The sequence below is a fragment of the Corvus brachyrhynchos genome, unplaced genomic scaffold (assembly GCF_000691975.1).
Source record: "Corvus brachyrhynchos isolate BGI_N302 unplaced genomic scaffold, ASM69197v1 scaffold435, whole genome shotgun sequence".
In the NCBI taxonomy this organism is placed as follows: Eukaryota; Metazoa; Chordata; class Aves; order Passeriformes; family Corvidae; genus Corvus; species Corvus brachyrhynchos.
In genome coordinates, this window is record NW_008237895.1 from 116,337 (window position 1) to 138,147 (window position 21,811).

Sequence of the window (21,811 nt, forward strand, 5' to 3'; positions counted from 1 at the left end):
AGCGCTGACACAGCACAATGCAGAGTTTTAGGGACATGTCTTTGAGGCACAAGTGCTGCTGCACCCCGTGACAGGAGCTGTGGCAGAGGAGTGGGGAGGCAGGTCTGGCAAGCAACATCCTGCAGTGCAGTCTGTCAGAGCCCTGTGCAGTGAGCATGAGACTTGTGCCATGGTTCTTGCAACAAGCTCCCTCGCAGCGAGGGCCACTTGTCACTGCAGCAGCACTGTGGCCTGCAGTGCTGCTGCAGTGCTGGGGTGTGGGCCTGGGAACAGGAAGGGCAGCGTGGCAGGGCAGCACAGGATGTGCTGTCTCCTGAGCTCCAGCTCCAAGGCATCCTCCCAGGGCACAGGTTCCTCAGCCAGGTGCTCAGTTTGAGCTGCAGTGGGTCATTGTGCCTGAGAGGCCTCAGTGTTTGCATACTGTGCACTGTAGGTTTTACAGCTCATTTTCCTCTTTCCTACAGCCTGCACTTTGTTTTGAGCACAGTGTTTTCCCCTGTGGGAAGCTGCAGCTTGGTTCCCATTAGCTGTATGGGTATAATGTGAGCTGGTATTGAGCCGTGTGTAAAGCAGTGTGTTTTCCTCCACATACCTTAATCTGATTCTTGATCTAAGTGCTGCCTTACCCATAATTGTTTGTATGCTGTACTATATCCCTTGCAGCCTGTGAGGCTTGAGAGAGCTTAACTCGAAACTGTGCACATTGGGAGAAGGGCTGGCACTGATGAAAGGAAAAGTCAAAGCCAGAAAAGTCAGGAATTCCAAGCCTTGTTGTCAGTAGAGTGAGGTGGAGTTGGCTCTCAGCTACCATGCCTGACTCCAGAGAAGTGTGTGCCCTGTGTGTCCAGTGGCATGGGGATGGAGATGGTATCTTCAGCAGTGTCAGAGCCCTGCAGCTCCAAATGGAACCCTGGCATGTCTTTCCCTTTGCTCAGCCCTTCCCCTCACAGCATCCTTGCTGCCACAGGGATCAGAAGGGTGGAGGGCAGTGCTGGCCTGACTTTGCCTTGGGACTCAGCCCAGCAGCGCCTCTCTCTGTATTTGGCCCCTTTGGTTACTGAAGCACCTTGTTCCCACTGACCTGCATTCAAGCAGGTAGAACATGGCAAAGAGTTTGGTCTGTTCTCTAGTATTTTATAGCTTAGAGATTTTCAAAGCCTTTGCTTTTTGGGGTGTTCGTGGTGGGAATAATTTTTCAGTGCTTTGGGGTTTGTTTTTCTGCTTTTGCCGAGATTTCAATTTGCCCCTCCCTGCAGCTAATCAGTTTTCAGATTGCAGCTCCCAGAGCTGGTTTACTTCCCTGCACCGCCTCCTTCAGCCCTTCATCTTTCCGGGTCTGTTTTCTCATTCCTCAGATAAGCAAGGGCAAGGGGAAAGGAGGGAATGAATGCAGCAGTTCTTATAGCTGTTATAATAGCTTTCTGTGCAGAGCAATGAACACAATGTGATTTTTGGAGGGATTTATAAACAAGTTTTGAAGCCACAGAGGGAATATGTTCTTACCCTCAAGGCACATATGCATACTCATTAACGTTAATGGAAGCTGCAAGCATTGAACAGAAAAGAGACCAGGCACTGGCAAAAGACACGAAGCTCTGTTACCCACTTGGGAGTCACACATTGCCCAGGACTTGGCAGTTGGCACTTCAGCTGTGTTCTGCTAGTCTGTCCTGTGTACTTAGTGACTTTTCTTTTATTCTTCTTAATTTAACAATGTTGCTTTATATATTCCTCCTTGCTCATTTCACGATAGGATATTGCTCATTTGCTGAGACTCTGCACCTGGGTTAAAAAAGCCCAAAATTAAATGTGCAGCTCCCCTGCAGTACAGCTATTGTTCTGCTCTCAAGGGTGATGGAAGCTGTGATGTTCTTGATAATGGAAAAGCCTTAATAATGTGAGTTCAGGGAGTGTTTTGCTGATTTACCAGATTAACTGCAAATGCAGCCAGTCCAGGAGGAGCTGCCTGCCCTAAACTGAGGCCAGCAAGCTCTGCTAAACATTTGTAACTCCTGCTGTGAGCGTGTGGGCTTTTCTGCACGCTCAGTGCAGAGCCTCACTGCTTCAGGGCTCAGGAGAGTTTATAAGCCTGGTCACAAGCCCAGGTCCAAACTCCTGGAGAATTCACATCATTCTGCCGTGGAATTAGCAAAACCATCTCAGCAACCTGAGAGCAGTGTTGGGCATAACACAGACATATGGTATTGGAGATTTTCTCAGGCTGATGTCCTCTGACTTTACAGGTCATTGTAGCCCCTGGACATGCCAACAAGGCAAGGAAGTGTGAGCCACTTATTGATGCAGTCACCTGGGATATAGGAGAGAGTATTAGCACAGGTTCCACATCATATGAAAGTCACTAGGCTGCTTTTAGAGCCAACCTAGCCCTGGAAGTACTCCAGATGTGCTCTTTGAGGTGTCTGAAACAATAATCTCTGCTAGAAAGACCAGAATGAAGAGGGAGTCTCTGAAGAAAGCTAAAGTGTGGGTGGTCTTGTTCACTGCACGATTAATTTGCAGCCTCGATAGACAGACCCTATGTCACTGTAAGGTTATAATATCAATAAATCCATTCATTGTCAGCAGGTCACTGTACGTCATCATATTTGTGACTTTATTTCATTTTTTATTTTGTTTATACCTCAGGGGACCATAAAACTGAAATATTATTCGCTGAAATACTATGAAATACTAGATTCTTGCATTATTTTGCTTCACTGAATGGCTCTGAAGTCAAGGCCAGGAGAGGAGGGGAGGAGAAATCCAGGTTAATTCTCTTGCCTTATTTTGACAGCACATCATGAATTGTTAAGTAAAATGAAATGCCTCTGAAATTGCAAAAATAACAATCTGAGAATACTCCTACATTTCTGTTTTGCATATAGTCTTTGACATGTTTGTCTGTTAAAGGCATTGTGGACAAATGAGTAAGGGCCTGAAAGATCAGACTGAAATCCTAAAGCCCCTGTTTACTCTCAGAGCTGGTCTGTGATAGTAGATATGCCTGGCAAAATTCATTTGGAATTAAAGGAAAAAAGCCCACAAAACAAAACTTTTTATTCTACAGCAAATACATTGGATTTCCACCTCTTTGTCTTACCTTATTTTTAACTGGCGCCCTAATTCTGTTCTCACTTTAACAAGCAAATGAGACAAATCCTCATGGAGTGAAGCATGACTGAGCTCTGGAAGCATTTTGTGCCGCCTGCACTCACACAGGCTTTACTGGGAATTCACAGTGCTTACAGAATCACATCCCAAGAGATTCAAGTCTAGCTCCAGGTGAGATCCTGTCATGGCCAGCCTCTGTTTCATTGGTAATTTCTTTCTAATGACTGTTTGAATATAGCAGTCTTCATTGGTGGACTGGTTTGCTGTTTTCATCTCTTCCACTTGGCTTAATACTGGATGACATCGGGCAACATATGCCTGACATGCTGCGACTGTGTTTGGCACTTCATGCTTTTCTGTCCATCCGTGTACAAACAGTGCTATGCTGGGGTAACGTGCACATCACTGACAGCTCCACAGAGCACAGCTTCCTTTCTGCAGTGCCATCAACTTGCCTGGAGGTCACAGTGTACCAGCCTGGGCTTTTCATAGATGCAAAAGGGGAAGAAATAAAACTATGCATGCATAATTTTGGTGCTAATTTTAGTGGCCATAACTTTAAACCACTGGCATGTCAAACAAGAAGCGCATACCCCAAAGTCTGATGTGATTTGTAGCTGGCTGCTAGTTCAGGGAGGGGAAAGGCTGTAAAAAGATGGAGCATCTAAAAAGATGGAGCATGGTGTACTTGATATCAGCACGAGGCATAGCTTAATATCTATTTCCAGTGCCGTGGTATAATATTTGCCATGACTTCCATCGCTTCTCTGAGATAATCATAAATACTCTACCTTCAAGTTCACAGCCCTTTTGCATATAAAAATTGAAGAATTATACCTCCCCTTATGCTTCCTAGTAAAACCAAGCCTGTACTACAAGTACAGGACTCTCTGAGCATAAACATGCGTGAAAAAACCCAACTCTGTTTTGGGAGCAGTATTACCTCTGGGTTGTTGGCCCTAACAGAGTTTTGTGGGATTAAGGAGATTGCTGGCATTCTCCCCTCCATGCATGGCTGTAAATGGAGCTCTCTCCCATTTCCTCTTGGTAGAATACCAAAGGATGCACTGGCTATAAACCTTGCCATAGAATCACTGGGGTGATGCCAGAAGTCTCGGTTTCAATGAGATTAGGATTTTTCTTATGACAATAAAAGTCTCTTAACATTTGAATTGTGGTGAATAGGATCGTAAGTAACCTTTTGATTAAAAGAGAAAATCCACAACCGTGAAAGCAAACATAGGAAAGTGCGCCAAGCACAAACTCGAAGCTATCGAATTATGTGGATGCAAAAGTTTGATAATATGTCTAGCCTGTTTATTTTCTTAATTATGAATGTTTGCAAACAAAGGCATGAAAACTCAAAATGTTCTATGATTCTGAATTTGTTCTTTTCTATTAGAGGTGAAATAATTTTTACTGGTGGTGTGGCCAAATATCTGCAGTGACTCATTGCTAAATGGTCCTAGTTCTGCAAATGCATGCTTGCAATGTCAGTAAGTGTTATGCCAAATGGAGACTTGTGTAAAATAATACTAAGCATCATCTCCCAGGGGTGTAAGTGGAGGAACAGCCACTGGCTCAGATGACCTTGAGCATTTGATTTGTCCCTCAGTGTCACAGATTCCTCCTTTGTAACACAGAGATAGTGACAAAAGCTTTGTTTAGTGAGGTAATTTGTGATCAGCTTATGATGAGAGAGTTTCTGCTCACGTTGAAAACTTGAGTGATGGGACACTGCTTTTGTGAGAAGCACTGTAGAAAGAGGCTTTTGAATGAGAAGGGAATATGTGAAAAACACTGTCCTTGTTAATGTGAAATTCCACACACCTGGCAGGGTTTCATTTGTGAACTCAGGGCTTGGTTTCACTGTGGAAACCAAGACTTCAAGCAGTTACTTAGTGTAGGAACTGCTCAAGTTCCCTTTCCCAACCTCCTGTTGGTATAACTGATGCTGCAGATTGTGAATAAGGATGGCAAAATCTGAGCTGCCATTATGGTGCAGCTCTGAAATGCTGAATGCCATGGGTTTATAGAACAGACAGTCCCAGGAGATGGTGTGTAACAACCCCCACAGAGCTCAGGCTGTTCTGAGCTGTGCTCTGCCGTAGACGGTGCCTCAGTGCACAGAGCTTCACTTCCGAGAAACAACAAAATGAAATAGGCTGTAAACACTAGGTTGTAGCAATAATGTCTGCTTTCCCCTTCCTTTTTGTGCTCCATCTTTGCCGTTTCATCCTCCATCTTGCTTCTCAGGTGGAACAGTGAGGTCAAGCCTGACATTTGAAACAGGAGCTTGTTGACATTTTCTCCTAAAGCTTGTTTGAAACAAGCATACAGCAAGCATACAACACTGTCAAAATGGCACTGTCCACTGCAGTTATACCAGGTGAATTTATGGGGATTAGGCCCATCTGCTTGACCCTTGTAGATAACACTATTACAGGCTCTACTAGTTTCACTACACTATCTGCAAATAAATGCAGGATGAAATGATAGAAGCCAGGCACGCAGAGAAGCTCTGAGTGTGAGGCAGCTGATAAAGTGTGGCCTGTCTGTAATCTTGTCAACACTTTATTTAGAGTTGAGGAGGGGAGAGGAGTCACCCCTATGGAGATGGAAGTAAAATTAATAACTGGGAGGCATTTTTCCTAAAGGTGATTACAGTGACTATTTCATACCACTCAGCCTCTGACCATAGTGCTGTTGCTATTACAACTCCAGGCAATGCTGCCTACCTCTGAGCTGCTCTGGCAGTGTTCTGTCCACTTGGCTGTCATCATATTCACCCATTCTGCAGGGTCAGTTTGTGGCCGTTTGGTGGAGGAAAGAGGGCTCCTTTCACTGAACTCTTGTTCATTGTGGCTCATTTGCTTTCTGATACTCCTGCTGTGGTGACTCATCTGACCCTGGCCATCAACCTTAGTGCTTTGTTTTGAAATGTGAACTCAGTGGTGGCAGAAGGATCTGCCGGATATGTCAGTCAGTGGCAGCAAGAGGCTCTTTGTACAACTACCTCAAGGAAAGAACTGTACAGAGCCCACTGAATTTCTGGGGGAGAGGGGGTTGCTGAAATCTGTTGGTTCCTTGTCGCTGGTTCAGGTGCCAAGGAGGCACAGGAGCCCGTGTGCAGCTGCTGTGCCTGTGGAATAGTTGGACACAGCACATCTCCTGTTGAAGTCCCCATGAGCTCAGTGTTCTACACAAGACCACCTTGGTAGGCCTGCCAGTTTGATTTAATGGGCTGCAATTATTTTAGAAGCTCGGCAAACAGATTGTTACTTATATAAGCAAATAATGCATTTGACCTACTTATGTTAGCTGTAAATAGAAGATAGGCATTGCTGTGGATCTGAAAAATGAAGAGTCTCATCTCTGGGTAAATTATTCAAGTCTTTGCATATAGTAATTGCTAGTGTTCTGGTCTGGTTGGTTGTGAACCAAAACAACAAATCAAGTGAGCAAATACAGACTATTTTTCTAGATAAAAAAAAGTAGGTGAGTTGAACTTACTTCATTTCATTTAGCATTTGTTTCATTTAGCATTTGTTCTTTCTCTAGCTTGATTTCCTTCTTTACCATTTCTCCAGTAAATAATGTTGGAGTCCACTATTTGGGCGCATGTCCTGGTTTTAGAAATCCCCCAGAGCCAGGAAGTCTTGCAGAGATTTGTTTCGTTCAGTGTGTCTGTAAGCACTGGGTCAGAAAGCCTGTGTGCTGTACCTTCTCCAAGAAGTTCATGAAAGTTCAGCAAATGATTTCCCACATGGTTGCCCTCAGCTGTCACAGCCAGTAATCAATAGCAGTGTTGTTCCTGTGAAGCCAGGAGCTGCATTCAGACTGGAGTCTGCCTCTGTTTACAGGAGCTGATACCGCTGGGACCTTCAGTGCCTTTGTGCGGCAGGTAACACAGAAATAAGCAGCTCACCCCTCAGAGGCTCACTGGTATCAGTGGTGTCCTCTACACACCAAGTTCATGTGATGTACATGTCTAAGGCATGTGTTAATGGGACTCAGCTCTTCACACACCCCCAGAAGCTTCCCTTTCTGGACAGAGGAGAGATTTTTTCTTTCTACAGGCCAACAGAAATGTTGCTGTACTTGCGGCCATCCCATGGCACAGCCTGTAGAAACTCAGAGCAAATACATTCTCTGTGTGATATTCAGGGAAAAGCTACAGGATAGCTGCAGAGAGGGAGAAGGGGCAGCTAGTGCAGCTCCATGAGAACTGCACCGTAGCAAAAATGCTGATTTGGAGGGTGGGGAAGGCTGGTGTCATCCATCATTCTCATTGTGAAATGCAGTCAGTTTGTGGGGAGCTACAAGAATAGAGCAATAGCAGTTAATTTACAGTAAACCAGCAAACTCTTCAGGTTTCATTTTCACAATGGCAGTCAAGGCTCCATAAATGCTGCTATAAACTAGAAGGGCTGATGTTTTTGCTCTGTGGCTGTTTTACTGTACTCTGCTGTGAACATGTTTAACCCCCCAGTGCTTCAGCTCTATATAGGTTCCTTCACGAGAGACACCAACAAACAAGCACATAGACTTCATAAATTAATTTGTCTGCTTCCATGATTCAGTAGTTCTGTTTGCACACTCTTCCCTAATGATGCTTGTGATAGAGAAATTTCCATACCAATTGCCTTTCTCTATCTAGAATTCCTTCAGAGTATATAGAGTCACAGAAATTTTTATTGTCACTGTAACTCTGGTTGCAAAATCTGTTTTGCATATTGCAGACTTCAGAATGAACCAGAACTTTGAAAATACTCATTGCATGTGTGGGTGTGAGGATCTTTCCCCAGTAATCCTCCCACCTCTCTGTCCTCAGAGCCTCTTCCACTGGAACTTCTTTAACTTAAACCCATGTAGTGCCAGAGATCTGGCCCCTTGTGTCTGGTCATATTAGTTCAAGGATATTTTTCTAGATGGGTACTCAGAGAGTATCCATCAGAGGGTACTCGGATAGTAACCTAAAAGAAGTTACTATGAGATTTTCGTTTGCCTCCATTTGCACTCAGCACATCAGTTTTCCTGTAAAAGGAGGATGATTCAAATTGACTATTCTTTCCTTAATTATCCAAAGCCTTGCTTTTTCTGCCTTTCCAGGCTTGTGCCAACTCACAATAACTTTTAGCCTCAGTGAATAGTACAGAACAGCTTGATTGCAAATAACTTGTAATTATTTCTCAAATACCCTTTTCTTTTTTTTCTTTGCCTATTCAGTGTTATCTGGAAAAATCAGGGACATCAGTTACTCATTCTTTAAAAAGACTAGGATGTGAAATTCAAAATATAGGAGAGCACGAGGCCGGGCATTCAGGAGGAGACATTCACTTTGTAATGTTTTTAAGTTTTTGGAGACCTTTTCACTGTCGGAAAGGGTAGTAGGCCAGGTAGATGTACAGAGAAGCGAGGGCTGTGAAGGAGAAAACCTGGAAGTCAGTCTGCTCTGGAACGAGGCAGTTTGGGTAGGGAGTCTCTGCACCATGCTGATACTCCAAAGGTTTTGACATATCCTGGCACCTCTGGGTCTGCCTTTGTCCCAGTGCTGCAGAGCAAAGGATTGGCAGCCCCTGCTGTGCTGGGAGGAGGCTCTGGCAGCAAGGCACTGTGCTCTAGGCTGGCTTTTGTGAGTCCCAGGAAGGTATGGCAAGCCTGGCACAACACAGAGTGTAAAGGCCTGTGGTGTTGGGGCTGGGAGTTAAGTTTTGTGGCCCAGATACACAGCCCTGAGCTGACCCTGGGAGCAGAATGTCTCCAACCACAGTGCCTGTCAGCTGCAGTGGTTGTACTGCTGGAGTAATGCAGAACAGGATTTAACTGCAGGCCCCAATTCTGCTCTCTGTTGTACTGAGGTTTAATTCTGTAGTATCACTCCTAGAGCCACTAGCTCTCCACCACTTTGAATTAGAGCAGAAATCAATCATTTTAAAAGCCAAAAGAAGTCATAGCCAAAAATAAAGGGACCTGAATACTTTTGAGGAAGTCTCCTTAATCATAGCCTTGAGACATACAAGTGGCATGTCAGTATTATTTTATGACACTGACTTTTAGTCCTTTCATTTTCTGTATAGTTTTGTCCTTTTTAAATGCCCAAATAATTTCCAGTAAGAGCTAATAGATTCAGGAGGGCGAAGAAATATGTACTGCTTGAAACCATTATGCTAAAACCACCTATTGCCTGTTTGAATTAATCAGATGGTTCTTTTATTCCTTCCATGTGCTTCCCTTCTTTTAGAGCATCCTTTAGGAAAGGAGGAGGGAAAGGCCTTGTGTCCATGAGGACGATGCTGTTTTGAGAGCCAGTTTTTTTCTTGAGAGAAATACATTCTCTGATGTTACTTCGAACTATCGATGATGTTTCAATAATCACTTGTTAAGATGCATCTTTGAGTGTATATTTTATGGCTATTCACAGTGTAGGAATATTTGCCTTCAAATATTCTTGGAGAAGAAAAGATGCATGTTCAACACTGCAATAACTATATTTAATTTTTTTTGTTGTTTTCTACTGTTCCTTTCCAATGATAGGAAGCCCTGTGCAAGTTTTGATATAAACAAATTAAAATAAAACCCTTGTATAAAAAACCTTAGAGCCTAACCTGGCAAAAGAGAAATATTGAAAAGTGGCATTAAGGGGTAAAATGGCAGGTGAGGCCCTGTGGCCTGTGAAAAGAGATGAATTAAACTCAGGTCTCCTGAGTGCCGATCTTTTGCACAGTTCAGAGGACTGTGCCTTTTAAAATTCAATTGCACTAAGAATATTCAAACTTCATCTACAGAGATAATGAAATCTGACCCAATATAAGCACTAGTGCACAAATGCACTTAAGATCCTGTGCAACTCTGAGTAACCCCGCTGGCTTTAATGAAATGAACTGCTTGTTCATAGTCTTGAACTTGTACATATATGTATAGGCTCTGTGCTACCCTAGAGCTGGATGTTCCCTTATAACTATGTGATCTAAATCAGAATCTGTGCATCTATGATTTCAGTATCCAGAACATTCAGGGTTTAATTAAAGAAATTCTATTTCCTTTCACTCCCAGAGGCTCTTTTTGATAGAGGTACCCCCCAAAATAAAGCAAGATTAATTCCTTCTGCATTTAAAGTCACATTTTTAAGAATTTTAAAAAATTTTAGGCCCCAAATCATTCCTCCTTTGAATCTATAGCCTCTTGCAGAAATTGAAAGGGAGGAATTTTCCTGTTACGTGTGGTTTTATTCTCTTTGTTACAGTAAACAGCACAATTCACTGGATTGGTCTGTGAAATGCAAAAGCTGGAAAATACCCAAAGGACAATATAAAATGACAAAATTAATTTTAATTTTTAGATGTTTTCACTCCTTGTACCATAAGCAAATAAGAAACAACAATCTGACAACACCTTTTCATATTTCAGTCTCTCCTTAAAGAATAAAAAAATACTTCAGAAGGATAATACCAGAAGCATTCTGTATTTCCAAAACTAACTATGAAAGGCAGATTATCTGGGTATGTCTGAAAGTTATGCATAACCTTTGCGCTACAAATATCTAATTTCAAAAATGTCATATTCTCCTTCTTCAGTAGGGCATCCATGAGGCTATTTTAAGCACTGTGCTTCTTGCTTCGAGATGAGAACTGGAGTTACTACAGCTACATCTCTTGTTCCCCTTGAAGTTTGTTAGAGCCAGATAATTGCTTGCAAGGAGTGCCCTACTAAACATAGAGAGTTCCTGCCCGAGCAGTGGGAATTCTGGGGAGTTCACTTGTGTTTGCAAGGGTCATTGTGCCTCCAGTTTATCAGCTGTGGTAGTTTGGGTGGTTCTGATGCAAACAAGGAGGTGCTGGCACAGTGTTCCAAGCTCCCGCAGCTGGGGCAGCTCCTGTGGGGACAAAGGACCATGAAGCAGGTGCTGAGCATCATTCCCTGAGCAACCTCCCATGTGCTCAGACTCCTTACAGGCCTGGTGCTGCCTTGTGTTTGTGTGTGTCTGTAACAGAAGCACTCACAAGAGGTTTGTGGTGCACTTTGAGATGGATGTTTGAGGGAGGTTGCACCTGGCGGGGAAAGAAACAGTTCTCACCTTTGTTTCTTCTATTTAGCTTTGGATCAGGACCTGTGTGCTCTGATGTACAAGTGGCAGAGTCTCAACACAAGTTACTGGCAACACTTTCATCAAGGACATAGTAATTCATGTTGAAAAGCACTTAATTACTCCATGTTTAGAGCAGACAACACGGCGGTATGTGTATCACTAATATGCCAGCGCTTTGCTTTTCATAGAAGTTTATGTTCCCAGCAGGCACTGAATGCTTTTTCTGCCTGATAAATGTCAAGTACTTTAACAATCTTGCCTGTTCCTCTCTGGAGATTGCCAAATAATTTCGTTTCGTTGGGTGTGGGATCTTGCCAGGGCTTCTGCATTCATGCACATCTATCCCTGACAAATGTTGGTAACATAAGAACTGCACAAATACTCCCTGCTCCTTTCATTAGCCTTGCACAGCTCTGTTTAGCTGCAGGATTTCTGTTACTTTTCCCTGTTATTCTGGGCTGGAGTGGTAGTTCATGATCCATGTTCCATTAACAGGTGTGCTGTAGTGTTCAGCCCTTGCCATGGAGCTGTGTTTCAGAGTAGAAACCTTTGTTAAATAACTGTGTCTTGCACCTCAGCCTTCTTAAAGATAATTCAGTTTGCCTCCTGGATGTCCTCCCGCAGCTGAGGGAGTTCCCAGTAGGTGTGAACAGTTCCTCTGTTCCCAGTAATGATAAAAAGCTTTCTTTGTTATTTACTCTATCCATTTGCCTGTGTATTTTCTCTAGGAAGTCTTACAGCAGAAAATGTTCATGCTCTGTGCAGCATATAGGAAGCACCTTTTTACCTTTTAAAGTTTGTAAATATTTAAACAATTGAGTTTAAAATTTCAGTTTGAAAGTCCAATTTGTCAAGAAGGGAAAAAGATCTCAGTAACACATCACCTCCTGGAAATAGATGGTTTAGTAAAATAAACTACAGCAGAGGAAAAATGCTTTAGATAGCAAATGGAAAATAAGTCACCTTGTCATGTTTTACTGTCTTATACAGCAAGACTGGGTCATTTGACCTTTTTGTTGATAATGTCACCAATATATTCTAGGCTAATGCTACATATCATGCAATGGCAGATGAGGCTCTGTGTGTCACTGTGGTACTTAATTTCAACCCATGCAAAAATACAAGACCAGATGGCAGAATGTCAATCGTTTTTCCTTGACATTTCTCATTTCCTTGTTTGTAATGTAATAACCTGTGGATGTTGTATATGGGATCTCCAGTGCCTAAGGACAGGCTTAGACCATGTCTCAGAACCTCTTCAGTTGGATAAAAATTGTGAAAATAGAATGAGGGAAGAGGAAAATATGATTTTTCTAGCAATTTAAAAACACAGTACTTGTGACCACTTTTGGCTATTTTAAGAAAAAATATCAGTTAACATTAGCCTTGAATGACCACAGCACATTAACATTCATCCAGATAAAGACATCAAAGAATGGGGTTGTGGCTGTAAGACAGAGCACATTCTCAGCATGACACCTGTGGCACAGAAGATGTAAAAGGCAGCACTGGGAATAGGGATCTGAGGAAGCAGAGGAGCAGCAAACGTTCCTTTCTCAGGTATCCATTAGTTATGGCAGTGTGATGCACAGGGAACTGAAGACTGTGAGAAGCCTTTGTATACAAAATACACAATTTTCAAATGCAGCTAAATTAGAGTTCAGGTCATGTATGTGTTCACAAATGATAGGCAGTTTGTGCCAGTTTCATTGACTGTCTTCATTTTAATGCCAGCAATCTGAATAAGATTGCTTTTGACAGGGTTGTAAATCAGATTAACAGAGGTTGGAGAGAGGACTGAGATCATGTTTATGCTAGTAGAATATATACAAACATAATATACAAATAAGAGACTAAACAGAAATGTAATCATGATTTAGCTGGAAGCAGGCAAGAAAAATCTGCTGGTACTGTCAGATACATCACAAGTAATATTTTCTGCAAAACCCAAATGATTCTGGTAGCCTACATCTTATTCCCAGAAGTCTAGCCTAATACAGTCAAGAAAATTAACTTGGGTTAATTAAAAAGACAAATTTAAAATGCATTAGGACATACCCACATAGTGAAAAACTATCTAGCTACCAAACACCCTTATCTGTGGTGGTTTTGGCATGTCCCTAGCCTGCTGCAAAGTGGAACACATTAATTGGAACCATCATGAAAGTGTAATACAATTTTTTGAGTCTTTTTTTTTCTTTTAATTCTGGCAAGATTTCTTTTGCTTTTTGTTCTGTTGTACCTTAGTTATGTGTTAAGCTAAAACAAATGCTGCTGACAAAGAGTAGTCTCATTTCTTTGTATACATACACATTCACAGCTCCTTATTCCTGGACAAAACTTGTTTATCATCTGCCTTTACTGCTATGCCTTGTGGGAATTGAATAGAAGTTATTTAGCAGATCAAAGCAAAAGTGTGAGAAAGTGATAACACTGTTTGAATCCTCCTCTGATAGTGACCAAATCACGTTAGTAAGGTGCTTTAATGCAGGTGTCTTCCAGCTCTGAGCCAGCGTCCTCCCAGACTCAAAATGCTGTCTTTGAGCTGGCAGAGCACTGCCTCACTGCTGGCTTTAGTAATATGTTTAAGGCTGTTTCTAAAAGAGGTTTCAACTCCATGAATGCTGCCTGCCTGGTTTAATGTCAGACATTTGCTGACTGTTTGCTGATGGGTCAGCAGAAGAAAATTTCTGGAAATTTCTTTGAGCATTGAGTTCAAAGTGGCAGATATGCAGCAGTGAATTACAAGGAGCAACAAAATTTGGAAATGCAGGAAAGCTGCCATTCTAACCTGGCCACTAGTTTAGTTTTGTGTGTTTGTTTGTCTGTTTGAACTGGGGAACTTACCAATGAGGTATCAACTACCTTCTAGAAATATAAACTAGGTTTAGTGTATGTGATAAATTTTGTTTCTGAACAAGTTTGTTGAGTCTGCTTAGGATAAAAACTGACTTCACTTAAACATTTAATGAGGCATTTTATTAACCCTAACATTTAATGAGATGTTTTATTAGCTCTTTATGCAAAGTGAACAAAATGCAATTTGCATGAGTTTCTTTATTGTTTAATTCATAAAGGATAATTTCCAAGAAACCCTTGACCTCTAATTTCAAATGAATTTCATCTCAATCTTTTGAGTTATAATTTCTAAACCAAGGTTTCTATAAGTAACCTGTGTGGAAAGGATCCGAATCTGTGAGATACTTTGTTATTCCTTGACTTCACAGAAATCTCATTAACAATAGAATAGAGTCAAGATAAATCACTAGGATTATCTCAACAGCAGATTTTACAGTGTGTGTATGAGTATTTTCTTTCTCAGTTAGTGATGACACAATCATTGTGCTTCATGCAAGAAGTTACTATAAATAAAAAGGTCTTCATTCATCACTTTGTCACTGCAGAGTTACATCAGTGTCATTCCAGTATGACTGTCCAGGATCTTAACTGTTCTCTTGGAGCCAAAAGGAGTTCATTTTGACACTAGTGTTATGTCATTGGCAACTCTTTTGGTCTTTAAAATCCCACAGTGATATTTGAAAAGCATAATATTTAAAAATGGAAAGTCCCCTGTCCCAAAGAGTTTGGGAAAGAACAGATGTCTCGGAGGAAGGGAAGTGCTCACTAGTTACTTAATCCTGGAGTGTCAGAGCATTCTGGGGGAAGTCTAGGAGTGTTTTGAATCGAGTGTTATTTTTATAGCGTTCTGTTGATGTAATACCAGAGAAAACCAGCAACAAGCTGGTCTCAGGAAATCCATTCCAGAATTATGACACTCTAACAGGGACCCTATAGTTGACAAAGTGTGTTACAGGCTTCTGACTAGTTCATGTTTTGTTCTGTTTTCAGTGTCAGCCAAACCAAGACCTCACAGTGATGAGTACACAAAGAAGATTCCACCTCCTAAGCCGAAACGAAACCCAAACACACAGCTAAGCACATCTTTTGATGAAACATATATCAAAAAGCATGGCCCTATGAAGACAACACTCACTAGGGATGCCTCGCTCTCGCAGGTCAGCAGTCCTGCTCCAGATACAGAGGAAGAAGAGCCTGTTTATATTGAAATGGTTGGGAATATTCTCAGAGACTTCAAAAAAGATGAGGATGACCAAAGCGAAGCAGTCTACGAGGAGATGAAATACCCTATATTTGATGATGTAGGCCAAGATTCAAAATGTCAATGTGAATATGACCATCACACTTGTTCTTCTCAGTGTGCTACTCCCACAGTGCCTGACTTAGATTTCACCAAGTCTTCAGTGCCATCCACTCCCAAGGGCTTGCTTTGTGACATACCCCCGCCATTTCCAAACCTGCTTTCTCACAGACCTCCACTACTGGTGTTCCCACCAGCACCAGTGCAGTGTTCCCCAAATTCTGACGAATCTCCTCTAACTCCACTAGAGGTCACAAAGCTTCCTGTTTTAGAAAATGTGTCTTACATCAAACAGCAAGCTGGAGCTTCTCCATCTTCACTGCCACCTCATACACCAGGACATCAAAAACTGGAGAAAGACCAGACAGTATCTCATGGAACTAGCACCCCTGGGCACACCTCCTCACCTCCTCATCCTTCTACCTTATACAGAACGCAATCTCCACACGGTTATCCTAAAAGTCACTCTGCCTCACCTTCTCCTGTCAGTATGGGTAGGTCTCTTACCCCCTTAAGCCTCAAAAGACCTCCACCTTATGACTCTGTACATTCAGGAAGTCTCTCAAGAAGCTCTCCATCAGTGCCTCATTCTACAGCCAGAAACACATTGCAAGAAGGAGGAAAGATGGTCAGTGTCTCGGTCAGCACCTACGGGTCATCATCTCAGAGCAGTTCCCGTTCTCGGACACCCACCAGTCCTCTGGAGGAACTAACCAGCCTCTTCACCTCAGGACGAAGTCTCCTGAGGAAGTCCTCCAGTGGCAGAAGATCTAAGGAACCTGCAGAAAGTAAGTCCTTGATGTAATTTTTCCTCATTCTTCTTTGTATAATAATATCTGCCACTGTATTTTACTAAATTGAGTGCTTGAAAACATTAAATATCTTAGAAGTCTGAATTCCTTATATAAATTTCTTGTAATGAAAAGAAATATTATTATTGATAAAATTGCCCTCGTCTTCATACTGTTACATTTTTAAGGTTTTTAAGTATGTATACTGCACTGCAGAAGTACAATTCATGGCTTGGTCTTGTAAAAAGAGTCAGTTTTCATTAATTTTTCCACAGCTGTAAAGGTTCCATGGGAGTTGGGATCTTCCCACCATGTCACTTGCTTTCTTACTTGATGGATGCTAAGACAATATAAGCAGCTTGCGGCAAAATAACTGAACAGTAGCTGTTGAGGGTTATTTGCAAAGATCCACTGATTGCCCTTAACTTCACCAGAAATCCTGGAAAATATGATGGCAACCAGAGGTACCAGCTTAACCTTGGTTAAGCCTTGGGCAAAGGTTAATGTCAATGATCTTGGAGGTCTTTTCCAACCTAAATGATTCTGTGATCCTGTGTAAACCATTCCTCTCCTTCCATGTTGTGCCATGGAATATCTCTTTCAGTTGGACTGAAAGATGGTTGGGAGGTTGTGCTGTGAATTGATCTGAAAACCAACATGCCCTGTAATGCACATAACCTATAAACCCATACAGGAAGAAAAGCACAGAAGGAGACTGTGCAGGAAAACCTTAAGCCAATATTGACTTGTCATATGCTGTGTCATAAAATCAATGTTCCATATGCATTCAGGTTTACACCATGTACACCATGTACTTCTGAGCTAGTGAAATACGGAAACTCCTTTTGAAATCAATAGGAGTCACATGTGTGAAAGCAGAACCTGGCACCAGTATTTCTGTTGCAGAAATACTCTGTTGCAGAAATGTTCCTGTTCAGTGGGTGTCCTGCAGTGGAAGGTCGTTCTAACACCTCCTGTCTCACTGCAAAGCAGACTTGGGATGCTTTCTCCTGCACTTAAATCTGTTTATGACTTTGAATTCTTGACACCTGCCTAATGGAAAAGCTGTCTTTGGAGAGCAGCTGATCTTGTGTTTGTGTAGGCACTATATTGTGGCTATTGACAGCTCTAACATATTCAATATGGTATGATAAACTGCGCTGGTTTATACCTGATAAAAGAGAGTGTTCTGGTTTCCAGACTGCTGTATCACTACGGAAGGGAAGTGAATTCCACACTGCATTTCTGGTTGTGTTTGTGCCACTCTGTTATGTCACTCATTGCAGTGTGGTCACAGCACTTTGGGTCATGCTCAGGGTGCTCAGCAGGATACCCCCTCTGGGTTTCCATGGGCAAAGTTGTCTGCCTCGCACCCCTGCAGCTGAGTGAGGACATGCCTGTGTGTAAGAATGGAGAAGCTTGGTGGCAATGGGTTGGGTTGGCCTACAACACATACCTCCTGACTCACAGACTCCACTTCTCCAGCCTCGGTATTATTCTTATTTATCTCTGTGCACATCAGGAATAACGACTCTGCAGTCAGAAGGTGAAGGTGAGAATACAGTTAGCAAGATACTGAGAATACTAGTTGGTGCAGCAGTTTGCTTAATTTGCCTTTAGTTTTTCATGGCCTGCAGTCATTAATCCTGTTTTATGAAAGTCTCAGCTCCATGATTCAGTAGGGTTTCATTAATTGATTTCAGTAGTAAAAATACAGTAACACCAGATTTGGGTGCTGGATGAAAGTAAGCTTGTATCTAAAAGGCCAGATGATTCTTGTAATTGGGAACAATTATGAGCTATGTGATGTGACATTTATAAATAATTTCAGTGAAGTGCTAGGGAGATTTTGGCAGGTAATACTGAACATTATTAATCATTCTTCTCATTCAGAAGTGAGCACAAATCCACTATAAACCCCATGCTACACCAGATATACCCGGTGATGTTTGTATGCTCACCAGTGTAAGCAAGTTTGGAACCTGGAGAAATTCCTGCCATGACCATTGCAAGTCCTGGGAAATTTCAGCATATCTGTGCTGCTGTCTCATACCTATCTCCAGAATATGTTTTCTATATTCTACTTGACTGAAATTGAATGCAAAACTTTGAAAGGACTCTTCACCAATAAATTTAAACTAAATCTTGCCCTTCAGATCTGTACCGAGAACAGCTGTGTTGGCCTCTCAAGGAGCATTCTCTTTGCTCCTTAGGAAGTAGAAATGTGCTCCTTATTGGCCACAAATGGTAAGAACAAGAGAGATATGAAATTGAAATTATGATCATTCACTTTAAGAAGAACACATTCATGTTATAAATAGACACCAGTGGTGAAAAGACTCTGGAGTGCAGCTGTGTTGAGTAAATGAACAGACTGCCCATCTAATCCGATTGTAATTTGTCTGGTATTTACAGTATGACTTAATCCTGTGGGATTACTGCCCTGAGCAAGAATCAGGTTTGTGTTCAGATATTGCAGAGGTAGAAGACACTCTAAGATTTTCAGAAAACACATACAGGTCCAGCTTTATGTCTTGCAATTCTATATTGAAATGATCCACCATAAAGAATCTAAACTGGGAGATTTGAACATGGCATTTCACCAGACTGCCACATTTACATGTCATGATTTACATGGTGATAGACAGGGGAGGCTGGGCTACTCGTCTGATATGTTAAAGAAACCGTGCTCCTACAAATCACCCTGGAAGCCTAAGGCACTCACACCATTCTGGTTTGTTTGTTTGAAGCAGTGGGTGAGCAAACACAGAGTGAGGCTAACTGGGACTGCCCCCTCAGGGTGATTTGTTCTCAGAATACAGAAAGGTTTCCAGAATCTAGAGGATAATAAGCACGAAAAAAAGAAAGTATAGGACTCTTACAAAGTCATGCTAGGAATTAAAAATATTTGCTCCTAAAATGTAAAATTATTCAGACCACATCTCAAGCAACTTTCTCATTGAACCTTCCAAGACTCTGCCCCCTGTGACTTGTCTAAAGTTCTCACTACCATATGCTAGTATGAAAGAAAAGCACAATACTAAATTTTATGTTCAGCTGAGTTGATTTGGAAAATATTTCAGCAATTACAGAGATAATTGTCTCATCTCTATGGCTACTGCAACTGATTTTGTGGAAATTTGGCATCTATGTCCAAACTACCAATTTATTTGTTGGCTTTTAATTTGTGTCCTTTTTGAGTGTTTTTTTTTGGTTGGTTGGCTGGGGTTTTTTGTTTTGGTTTTGTTTTGATGAGGAGGTGGAACTACACAAAAACAATTTCTGCTCAAAAGCTTTAGTATAAAAGTAAAGCTGCCCTTTTAGCTTTTCTGTATTTTTTACTTCACTTTTCTGTCATTTTTCCATTTTTATCCCCCTCTATTTCTTTAGGGGTCATTTGCATTATTGAGAAATTGGGATAAATCAGTGATACTAGGGAGCCTCAGAGCCATGTCCTCTGAGGATATGATCTTTGATTGAAGCTCCAAACATTGCTGAACACACTCAGCATCCACTGGCTGCAGCTGTGATGTGCAAATCTGGATTTTATAAGCAGCTCACTTATTGTCCTGTTTTCTAAAAACCCTCTTGTATGCTGTTAACATCTTAAATATACATTACAGCACAATTATGAAAGTGGGGAGAAAAGAACAAAGAAAAGTAAATTGTAAGGCCAAATCAGACATGAAAAAAAGTTGGTGGAACATTATGGAAAAAAAAATGCAAAAAGATGGAGACAGCCCTACAGAAAACTGAAGAAAGGTGTAGAACAGGAAGAATGTGAAAGAGCAGAAAAGATAGATATTACTAATTGTCATTGACTGTTCCTTAATCCTTCCTGCTTTTGTGTGGGGTAATATGGCAGTGTGCCCTAACACTTGGCAGACCCCTATGAAATACAGTATTAGTCCTCAGAGGTCAGAGGGAAACTGTTTAAAGGGTACCAACACTGCCAGGTGTCCTTGGGCTGCTGCACTGTGCCCTTTTCTGATGCAGCTGGAAGGTGTTTAAGTATGGCCACTCAACCCAGCTGTGTGGAGCCACACAGAGTCCCTTTGTTGTCACTGTGCACGCTGAGTGTCTGTGTTACCTGTGTCCTTCAGTGGAGAGGGCTTTATGGAGGGAGAGGAAATAAATGGTCTTAAGATTTTCTGGAGCTGTATTTGCTGCTTCTGTCATTTCTGCACCATAGAAACACACTGTACTCCATGAGAAACTAGCACTGGAGTCATGTGCCTGAAGACATCCCCACATCCTACAGCGCAGAAGAGAGGCTGCTGTGCATCTGCACTGCACTGGCTTTCAGGCTGTGTGTGGCTCCAAGGCTTTCTTTGTGAGATGGTCCTGTAAATCCTTGTCAGGACCAGCCTTTTTTTCTGTATATTGATTGTTTCCATTTGTTAAGGTTTCCGTTGCCTCACAGTTTCCTGGGAACTTCATGCCAGTTTTGAGTGATTATTGCAAACATTCACCCTAATGAACTGCACAAGAGAGCAGTGACCTCGGCTGTGTGGGCACAAGGTGGGAGATCAAAACAAGTGATGCACAGCAGCTCAGGGGTATTTTTCCTAAGCAGCTCTGCAGGGCTTCAGAGCTGCTTTGGCTTTTGCCTACACAGAGTTTCACTCTTCAGCTTCTAGTCACATATAGGGAGGAAATTTGTGAGCGTGCTACTTTGAAAAATCAGTTATAGTGATTGAAAATTGGGATAATTAGTAACATTTCCTGTTCCTGGCTGGCACCCACTGAATTAAGAATCTAAACATATCAAATAGTGTGAGGAGAGGAGCTGAAGGAGCTCAGTTAAAAGAGAGCTCAGGCTGATTTCGGGCAGCTAGTATTGGATGTCCCATTCCTGTCAATGTTCAAGGCCAGATTGGATGGGGCCCTGAGCAACCTGATCTAGTAAATGACATCTCTGCCCATGGCAGGGAGGTTGAAACTAGATGATCTTTAAGGTCCCTTCTAACCTAGGCTATTCTATGTTTCTCAGTCAGCTTTGGGTTTCTTGTTAGATAGAGCAATGTGATGGAGAACAGAGTTTGCGAGATGCATGAAGTGAAAATTCATCCTACGTGGGCCCATTTAACCTCCATCTTCATGAATTAAGTCCAGAATGAGGGACATAGGGCAGGACTTCAGTTTATGTATTTCTAACAGAGTAAGAAGGGTGGGATTGGGATGGCATTGTGTGCATACCTTCTCATTTGTATACCTGCTCATCCTCTGGTGTTCTGAGGAGGAAAAGCTTGCCTGCAAGATGAGGCTGGCCATAAAACCCATTATAGATATTTCATTAAATCCATTTCTCAACTTCTGCACAGCTGAGTCAGCATTAGAGACTAAAATTTGAATGCCTACTTTATTTATAACCTCTGGGTTAATTTTTTTTCCATACTTTCATCTAAAGGGATGTCAGCCTAATTCTCTGACCCTTTTCTGCATTGTAGCAATTGATTCTATGTAGTATGAATGTTATATTCCGTTTAATGAGACAGCAACAGCTCTTCAGAAATAATACTGCATAACTGAAGTTATTCCTGAACCTTTGAGCCAGAGGTGTACTGACTTCTCCATCACTGGAGAAGCATCCATTTCCCTAATATAAGATTTTGTAATCTCATGAGCTATGATATGTGTGGGATTAAACGAGGTGATCAA

The 21,811-nt window shown here is 41.9% G+C and overlaps 1 protein-coding gene across 6 annotated transcripts in view; it reads left to right on the forward strand.

Moving 5' to 3' along the window:
- Nucleotides 1-21,811, forward strand: part of NYAP2 (neuronal tyrosine-phosphorylated phosphoinositide-3-kinase adaptor 2) — a 137,054-nt gene that overhangs the window by 66,193 nt on the left and 49,050 nt on the right. For all 6 annotated transcript variants that reach the window (XM_008632590.2, XM_017732896.1, XM_017732895.1 and 3 more), the window contains one exon: nucleotides 15,050-16,147. In XM_008632590.2, coding sequence (XP_008630812.2) covers nucleotides 15,050-16,147 — 1,098 coding nt within the window. The remainder of the gene's footprint in view (nucleotides 1-15,049; nucleotides 16,148-21,811) is intronic.